At 34.6% G+C, this 9,749-nt stretch overlaps 1 protein-coding gene across 1 annotated transcript; it reads left to right on the top strand.

Annotated features, from left to right (window-relative positions):
* The first annotated feature begins 1,227 nt into the window (after nucleotides 1-1,227).
* LOC146136338 (uncharacterized) lies at nucleotides 1,228-9,471 on the top strand. The gene is made up of 8 exons (XM_083396209.1): nucleotides 1,228-1,305; nucleotides 2,216-2,311; nucleotides 3,733-3,835; nucleotides 4,269-4,472; nucleotides 5,158-5,260; nucleotides 5,318-5,460; nucleotides 8,378-8,550; nucleotides 9,277-9,471. The coding sequence occupies exons 1-8, from the start codon at nucleotides 1,255-1,257 to the stop codon at nucleotides 9,469-9,471; spliced, it is 1,068 nt and encodes a 355-aa protein (XP_083252335.1). The 5' UTR covers nucleotides 1,228-1,254.
* The last annotated feature ends 278 nt before the right edge of the window (nucleotides 9,472-9,749 follow it).

Below are 9,749 nucleotides of genomic sequence, written 5' to 3'. Positions count from 1 at the left end.
GTTTAATTCAGTTTGATAAAACCATAGCATATTGATGTATGTTATACAGATTTGGTGTTACTATAAAATTTTTACGCAACACGCGTTCTTGGTATAAAACTTATTTAAAAGTAACCAAATTAAATTAAAACAATTGAAAGCAACAATCCTTCACTGCTTAACAAAACGATTTGCATAATAAAAGCGGCATGGACAGCCTATAAAAAACGTTCGTTCCGGCCCGAGGCCAATACACAACACTTTAAAGCACATCAGTTGAAACCCTCTAATAGCAGTTATAAACTATCTGCCAAACGACGATAAATAAATAACGCGCAAATCCCCAGTAAGCAGTTTATAAAAACATCCCGACGACATTGAAAAACAACCCCGGCGGCTGTTTACTATGCTACACCTAGTGTTGCAAGTTATTTATTGTAAATACTCTTGTGTTTAAAAGAATACAATTCTCACAAAGTAGTCGCATATAGTGAAAGCCTTTTCAATGAAAAAGGTTTACTGTTATGTGCATGTATAGACATTTATTTGTGGCTTTATCTACTAGCCTGTTCTAACTTTTATCGATTATACATTCTTGTCATAAAAAAGGTTTAATTTTGATTGTCGCTAGCACAGTTTGTGTTCTTAGTGAAAATTAATAAAACCATAGTGTAAGATACCAAAAAGGATGATCTTCTTTAAAGCATTTTTTGTCGCATTAGTGGCAACGGCAACGACAGTTAAAGGTAAGATACAAGAATGGATAAAGAAAAGTAAGGTTTCGCTCAAATCAATACTGCCATTAAACTAATTTTAGACCACTTTAAACTCAACAAGTTAAAAAAATTAACGTATTCTCGCAAACTACTCTTTTTACAAAAGTATCAGAACTTTTCTAAATATACCTACGGCGTTTTTCTTATAATTTGTTTTAAATTTTAACTTTAGTTTATATAGCATCGTTAATATCAAATTAACAGATATAAAGTACTTTTATTTTAAATATATATAAAGCGATGTGTTTGATTTCCGCTAAGGCATTTTACGATTACGACAACCTAAATTCAGTTAAGACAGATATATTTGTTTTACTTAGCGCACTATTTTACATAAAAATACTCTTTTAGGATTTTGGCTTAATCCGGATTGCAAACTAAAAGTTTTGTCCTTTTATCATACATTAACGCACTAAAACATTTTGCTTTTTGGCGACAACAACCTACAGGCGTTTTTTTATTAGGCCTGCAGTGCTGGAAATGCGAAAACGCGGTCAGCATGGCTGATTGCGTTACAAGAGGAAACTTGGAAACTTGTGCGTCGGAAGAGGTAAGATCGCAGAAAACAGGCTAATGGACCAAACTAAAAGAAGTAAAAAGGGCTAATACATTCTATATTGTATTATAAATGTGTTTAACTTGATTATTCCTATAAAAAATTGGTTTACTGATTGTGTTTTAAATGTGTTTCTAACCTGCACCATGAATGAAATATTCAATAAATTGGGGTAATGACAACTATGGTTTAGTCAAAATTAATACCCGTAAATGCAAAGTTCATTTTTCGTTTTTTGCTCAAAGTTGTTTTGACTTCTTATTGTATTTGCAGATTTTATTACAAAAAATCGCAAATTGCCTGTATGTTATAGACATAATTTTGTTTAGTGAAACAACATGTTTTGTTACGTTACGCGATTATTTAAAGACAATCATTACCGTTCCAATGTAGAAAGGTTTAAGCTGGTTCACAAACCATGAAACCGAAATTCTAATTGATATCACGTACCGGATTTGTGCTTTGGCATTGTAGTAACAAGTAGCTTAATTAGTCAAAGACACGTAAGACAAACACAAATATTATCGGTATTTTCAACTTTTAAGATGAGCAATCCAATGTTTGTGATTCCCCCTTTTTATTCCAATTTACCGACAATATTTTTTTCCAAAAATGAACCTTAATTAATGGAAGCCAAATTATTCGAGTCAGTGAATTTGTGCAAAGTGATTTGTTCAATAATGTCTTTGTAGAATTTTTTGTAATATGAGCAGGGTTGGATCTAGTAATTTTGCTAAGGGCGCATTAGAAAGTTCAGGGATGATGTGACAAAGCTATGCCAAAACCAATGGCTCGATTATGCAAAAAATACATAGGTCGAAATGATCGTATAGGACTATAGGTATTGCCAATGTGCTTATAAAGGCATCGCATCACAGGAAAGTACAAATTGTATTTAATGCAGGAATCATGCATGTCCTCTGAGCGAAAGGAAAACGGATTGACATTCATCACAAAGCAGTGCAAGCAAGAACAGGCCTGTCGTAATCACATGTTAGAGGTAATAGGTGTACTTATAAACGTATAGACGAAAAACCAGCGTTGTTTGAATTTTTAAGCCAAACAAGTGAGCCATCACATTTACCAGCTTTATTATATAAATGTACTTGTTTTCCTAAGTTTGAAATGATTAAAATTAGCAACGTGAATACATTTATTTAGCTTACCTGTGTTTTTTTCCTGCAACAAATTCACGAATTACATATTTATTTACTGGTAAACCTTAGAGAGCGTTCACTATTTAAGGGCTTAGTTTACCCAAGAACCCTTTCTGTGTTTGTTTTTCACCTTAACTCGAAAAAAAAAAGTATTTTACCCGATGGGAATTGAACATCGGTTATTTGGTGGAATAATAAAAATCGCTTACAGGAACGGGATTGCTGGAATGATAAGTTTTTCTGTTGGAATTACAATTTGAGATCGGTCCACTTGCCTTGTGTCTTTGATTTGCGTAAAATGATAGATACAAAACTGCGTTAATGGCTCAGATGTACAGTATACAATAGCGAAGTTGATTAGGCTACGTGAATATCAAATCCTTTCGTATAAATAAGTTGTTGTGCGGCCGTGAATGCTTGTTTGCTCCAGGAAGTTTTCCTTCATTGCCAACTATAAAGAATGACAGCCGTACGAAGCGGCTTTTAACTACCTCCTGAATACTAAATAAAAGTATGTGTGTTGACGTGTGTGTTTGAGATGGAATTAGGTCGTCTCTTTCATTGCATATCTCAAATGCCCTTTTTCCTTTTGGCGTTTCAAGTGTCAAACGGAACCACTCTGTTTGTCTGGGTCGGTTTACTCTTCTAAGGTTTTTTTAAAAATCGATATAATTTATTTTCTGTTTATTGGCCGGTCAATTTTTTAAGTGCTTTCTAATCGAACTATTGTTGCATGCCGAAACATATAGTGCCATGCTTTTCAACCTTTACAATTTCCATCCGCACTTTTTTATTTCGGTATATTTCCATTTGCACGAAACAAGCTCAGTAAGTTTGCAACGTTTAGTTTTATTTGTGAAATAACATTGAAAGGGTTTGGTATTAAAACCATGTGCATAAGCCTTGACCGATATAAACGATATAAGATAGCTTAGGCTGTATGAACCACTGAGAGACACTGTACCTGTAACGCATAAGGGAGCGCATCAGCTTATTTGATTACTGTATTGCACATAATAAAAAATAATAATAAGCACTATTTTCATCCGCACGACGTTATTCTTCCGCACAAGTGCGTACCATCCCACGGGTTGAAAAGCACTGATGTAGTGCATAATCTTACAATTTATTTCATTTAATTTAAACAATATTTTGAAACGTTGAACCTTTTTTAATGTTAAGAAAATCTAAGTTATTTGGGCCCTACAGATATTTTGAGTAACAAACCATAATACACTTGTTTTACAGTATTTCCTTTTTTTAGAATAAACTACGTTGCAATCCAAGAGACAATGCACCATCAGTTTGCCATTGTTGCTGTGAAACCAACTCTTGCAATATGGGAATGATGGATTGCATGAATAAAAGTATGTGTTTTTCACTAGCAAGCAAACCTTAGCAGTTCCTATAAACCAAGTGGTCTAAAACGCTTGTAATTCTATTTACCACTGTGAAAATAAAATAAGTCAAAGTAAAGCAACAGCATTTAAATGACACAAAAAAATGCATCATAATATCGAAAGAAGATACCAAACTACCAAATCGTTTGTTGATTATTACCTATCATCACAGTATCACACTGTACTAATTACCCTGTCACATCACCAACAATTGTAGTACTAAATATTGTATTTTACCCATTATTTCCTACACAATATTTATATAGATATATCGTTATATGTATGAGCCTCTAAATACGTGTGCATAATGAAAACGGCAAGTTTTCATAGATTTAGGCTAAATGAAACACCACCTAACTTGCCGAAAAGCTCACATCATACATCTTTCTGTTCTTTCTAGCCGTGTTGCGGGACCAATCCTGTCCAACACTTAAGCCTAACTTTCCTCATGGCAATATGCAATGTTCGGGAGGTATAAATGAAACCGGGACCGTTTGTGATTTTCAATGTACGGAGGAAAACTATTTGGTTCATCCCAGCACAAATGATCGCCTCGAATGCCTTTCTAATGGCCAATGGAATAAACCTGCGCCTTGTTGTGCATGTAAGTATAATTTTATGTTTACTGCTGAACTTGTATATCAGAATTTGATATTAGTCAAATAGAAAGACATAGGATACGGTTTATAAATTTTGAACTTTCACGACGTCCCTTTTTTTGTAGAAATGCCACAACGATAAGTAAGTCAATCACTTTATTTAAGTACACTTAAATCCTTGGTTTCAAATGACTTGATTTGGAAGAAACAACTTGACTTAAGTTAGTTTTTTTTGTTAAAACTCTGGTAGTTTACCACACCAATTTCTGCTTGTAAAACACTTTGCTCGCTATATGTTACGTTTTGGGCGCTGGTCCAGAATCCAACCACAGCGTTGAAACAATTATTAAAGTAACGCGCTAAATTTGGGTTAGCGTTTGGGTGTGTATTATTATTCAATAATATTACTCAACCTATACCCAAACTCAAACTTTAACCGCAACTTAACCTAAATAATATTCGTTGTGGTAGGATTTTAGTTCAGCGCCCGATATGTTACACATTTCGGTTTGGCTTGGACGAGCTTACATTTCAATTTAAAGCTCAAGAAATGACTAAGACTAGGACTTGCAGTTGCTTTTGCAGTTGGCATGATAGGACTTTCAAAGCCAGTTTCAATTTTTTTATTACAAAACTTTTACTACAACAAGAATATGCTTTGCTTTATCACCTTACTTTAATTGTCCCCAGTACCTTGTCCTCCCTACGTCCTTTTTGACGTCATTGCCTTGATTCACGCATCCAATAACGAAACGTACAAAGAAATCAGTACCGTTGGTGCAATGGGATACAGGTAAGGATAATTTTGTTCCCAAAGTAAATAGTAATGCATTAATTTTTTATCGTTTAGAGATTTGATAGTTTCACCGGAGAATGGAAACATGTACGCCAAGCTAGACTTTAGCGGAAATGTCCACAAAACAGGCATTATTTCGTTTAATGAAACCTTACTAGGAACGTTTAACCGCGCTCCTCAAGCTTACATCAATTCAGGTTTGTTGCTTAACTTCAATTCAGGTTTGTCCAGCATTTTAAGTGTGGCGTCACGCGAAAATAACATGCAATACATACGATGGTTGAGATTCGTGAGACCCTGTCTAAAACTATATGTGCCTATTTAATTTGGGAATAAGTTTTACACGTTTCGCTCAAATCTTGTCTGGTAATATGTTTATTTGTTTCAGGGCAATATTGTCAGCCAAAAGGCACATTTGCATTATGAAACTCTTTAATACTTATTCCTAATTTGGCAAATGATTTGTTTCAGGCTTCAAGTCGAAAGTTAAAAATTCCAACGTAAATCAGCATATTTGTTAACCTAGACCAGGGTTATCCAACCTAGCGACATCAATGTTAGTCGCCTGCGAAGTATACCGTTGAAATATTGTAACGCGTAGCTTTGAGAGGTTAATCAACGAAATATAAGTGACGGATGAACAGAAAGCATATATAAACTGTTGCTACCAGACATGGTAATATAAATCAAAAACAGCTCCTCTGGTAATTATAATTGCTAACCAACGTTTCGGCAACCTATACAAGCCGCCTTCGTCAGGGTGAATGACACTGAACGCTCGTACAACAAATGGAAAGCAAAAAAAAGGAAAAAAGCAGAAATAAACGCGAGCAACGAAACGATAAGAAAATAATTAGCGACTAAAACAGAAAGCAGAAAAGAGGAACAGAAAGCATGTTTAAATTGTTTGGTTGTAATATATGCGGGTTACACTATTAAACAAACGGGCTTCCTAACGCTCACCAAGTTTGGATCCAGTGAGTGGTAAGAATGTAAGTCGGTTTAAAGTAATGCGCAGTGCGTCCTACACAACACTTTAAAATGTTGTTTTACGAAAGTTATAGGCCTATTGCGCTTAACCTTGTAACGCACATATGTTTTCGACATTACAGACATCACATTTTGAAAATTTTCGCGAGCGATGCTGATGACCTTGGACCACCCTGAGTCCTAGACTATAGAAAATATAAACATTATTGTCTCTATAGTTTCAATTAGATATTTTTCCATAATATCATTGTCTACTCGCTTAAACTCTAAAAAAAAACTACATTTTTTCAAACTAATCCATAGTTAAGAGCAATTTCATTTGACGCTTTTCGCAACAACTTCTTTGCCCAAAACATCTCGCCTTACCTCTAAATAAAAAAGTTAAGCAATATAAACCAAATTACGCGTTTTGCGTGAAAGACCATGAAAAACAGGTTTCATAAAATTGCTTGTTTTTTATGTCGTTTAAAAAAATCACTTACTTTCTGACGTCATATCAAAACACCAATAATGCCTCCCTTCCTCAAACAAATATAGATAGACCTTTACTAACTTTTAAAGCGCACATACAGGCTATTCGCGAGAAACCTGGCGCGAAAAATTGACAAACTCTGTATGAATTATGATTAAACTTTAAGGTGAAGTGATATTTGAATGGACAACATCGAGTCACGCATTAGTTTTTTATGTTATGTAGAATATTCCTGTTGATTTTAAGGTAAGTATTTTCGTTTTGGGAGGCGATGATTCCACAAAAACTTTATGCTAACGCATTAATCACGTGATTAAGTTACCCACTCTGAACGGCCATTGGAGGAAAACATGGTGTGTGAGTGTGCCGCACGCACGCATGCGATTAAAAACGATATTTGTTTATACCAAAACTTGTTTAATTTTTTGTAATGTTGAATAGCTCAAATATTCAAACAGGGTAACTCGACAAGTACTAATACTACTGATTGTTTGAAAATACTGTTCATTGTTACGTCATAAACTACCAAGCTCATTGCTTTCTAATCATTTTTTTTTGCTTTTGAAGAGTTTTTGCGTATTGCGTTTTGTTCTATTAGGCTCAGTTAGAAACTTTTACCTAGCACGTTTTTTATGTTTGTACTGTTGGCAAAACAAACAAGCCTAAACAACATGATTATATATTTTTCTTTTTAGTAAATATGGAGTTGCAGGTAAACATTATTTGACTACCGCTAAACCTACTGTGAAAACTCACTTGTTTAGAGTTGTTTAAAATCTAATTTTAGCTACACACAACATTTTTATCTGGCCAAGCTGTTGTTTATTAGCCGAATTGTTATAATAAACTTGATCTATTTTAAAGATTCGAGCTAAGTTTGTTAAGATCTTAAACTTACTAAGGCTAAGAGAAAATGTAAATCCACGAGTGAAATACAAGTGGATTATCCAAATATCCATGCTTCAGAAATAGTAGAATTTGAATGGGAAGCAGAATGTTTAGATTACAACCTAGCGACATATATCTCAGTTTCATACAAAGGTAGCGCGAATTTCAAATGCACTTCAGTTCTGATAAACTTTGTTATATTATGTAAAATGAAAAGCGCGAAATATGTCTAACCCGTTTTGTTAAAATCAGATCAGCCAGAGTGCGCCGTGCGTCTCATCGCACCATCGAAAATGAAAATTTGGGTAACTTAAACTCTATACAAAGGCATTTTTCATGCAAGACACCATCGTTTCCAATCTTTTAATATTAAAAGTACGCTTTTAATATAAATTTTTTGACATAATTTCAAGGACCCTGATCTGGAGTTGGCCACTGTAACCGCCGTAAATTTGTCAGAAATTCAACTTTAAAATATGGCAACCCTATAGGTTAGGCTAGGTTAAAAAATAGTTACATCCTTGGCATTGATGCAATTTACCTGGAAATAAATTGCTGTTATGCTTATGTTTTTTTATTTTGAAACAGGGTGTGGCGCGAGTTTGGTTAAAATTGTAAAAGGGGGGCGTGTCTCAAAAAGTTTAAGAACCATTTCTTCAGATTATTCATCCTTTATCAAAGAGTCGCAAGAAAGCGGCAAACGAACTTATTTCGGGAAGTTTGTCATTGAAAACATTAAATTACTTTTTTTATGTTGAACACAGCGGACGGTAAGGTAAACATCGGCAACGCGATGAACTGGGCGCTTGACAACATGATGGGCCCTGGCACCGGGGATCGAGTACGTGTCCGCGATATTTTGCTCATTGGAACCGACAGCGCTTCGGACGATGACGTCACTGAAGCTGCAAAAAAGTGGGAAAGTCGAGGAGCACTGGTAAAATTGAGGCCTGCTCCGCAATGGTTATAATTAATTGGCGCTAATGAATTTCTATTTTAGATTGTTGAAAAAAATAAGCCAACGAAGCTTGATTGATAAACGTTTTTTGGAAAGAATACTGTAAACTATTGTGTTTTTATATAGTCTGAAACTACCACAATATGAAGTACATAAATCCTTTATTTAAAATCAAATGTATTGTGATAAAAACTAGGATTTAAAAAACCAAATGAACATTAATTAAACTAAAATTAGAAGTTTGTCGTATTAACAGCGGCAGAGAATGATCAATATCGCAATTTAAAAGTTTTTATTAATCGTCACTGAATCGCAAAACTATAAGCCAAGCATTTCCAGTAAGGGCATCCGCGATTTATTCAAGACTAAGTTTCTTTGATCCCAGCCATAAGACAGTAATCTGAACAAACACAACTTCGGCGCAAATAATTCGGTGCCAAAACACCGGCGTCCCAACGGCACCGTTCAACTTAGGGCGCCTAAACGTCCACAAGAAAAAGGCTGATGCCACACCGTTTCCTCCATTCGTCCCATATCTTCTTCCCACATTTTTAAGCTCATTTGGTTGCCTTAGTCCTTATTTTGATGAATTAGAACTTAGAGACTGGTTTAGGTCTAATTCAGAAGATTTTTGATCCTCACTGTCGGGGATGTTACTGTTTATTTTTAGTTGTTGATTTTTTTTATTATGTCGTTTTGTTTTAGGTCTATGTTATGGTCTTTCCTAATGAAAAAGGTGAATTTCCTCTATACGAGAAGATGCTTGAGATAACCAGAGATCCAGAGCACGTTTACTATTTTGAGCGTGGCAATGTCGACGCAGTAAAAAATATCTTCGACGACACCATTGGACATTTTTGCACCAACATTTGTAACCACGTTCTTCATGACCACGAATAGAAAATTAACTTTTGTGAAAATTAAAACTAGTTATTTTTTGGTTATATTTTTCCAAGATCTGTCGTTATGTTTAAACTTTTTATATAAAGAGTTATGTGTTGTTTATCCTTTTACGTAACAGTAATAATCCTATTTCCTACCGAAAATACGATTTTTTTATTAAATAAAGCAATTTTCAAACTACTGTGCAAGAACTAATTTAGTCTAATAATGAATCCAAACATAGTGTTTTTGTGACAAGTTATTTAGATCATTTAGGGAAGCAACTTCTAGACATA

Source organism: Ascidiella aspersa, chromosome 8, assembly GCF_963924565.1.
Source record: "Ascidiella aspersa chromosome 8, kaAscAspe10.2, whole genome shotgun sequence".
In the NCBI taxonomy this organism is placed as follows: domain Eukaryota; kingdom Metazoa; phylum Chordata; class Ascidiacea; order Phlebobranchia; family Ascidiidae; genus Ascidiella; species Ascidiella aspersa.
This window is presented reverse-complemented; position numbering and strand designations above follow the sequence as displayed.

Excerpts from the sequence above, each read along its gene's own strand:
- LOC146136338 (XM_083396209.1), top strand. The coding sequence starts at position 1,255 with ATGGCTGATTGCGTTACAAGAGGAAACTTGGAAACTTGTGCGTCGGAA. Across the intron at positions 1,306-2,215 it reads AAACTTGTGCGTCGGAAGAG|GAATCATGCATGTCCTCTGA; the intron begins GTAAGATCGCAG and ends TATTTAATGCAG. Across the intron at positions 5,461-8,377 it reads TCAAGCTTACATCAATTCAG|CGGACGGTAAGGTAAACATC; the intron begins GTTTGTTGCTTA and ends TGTTGAACACAG.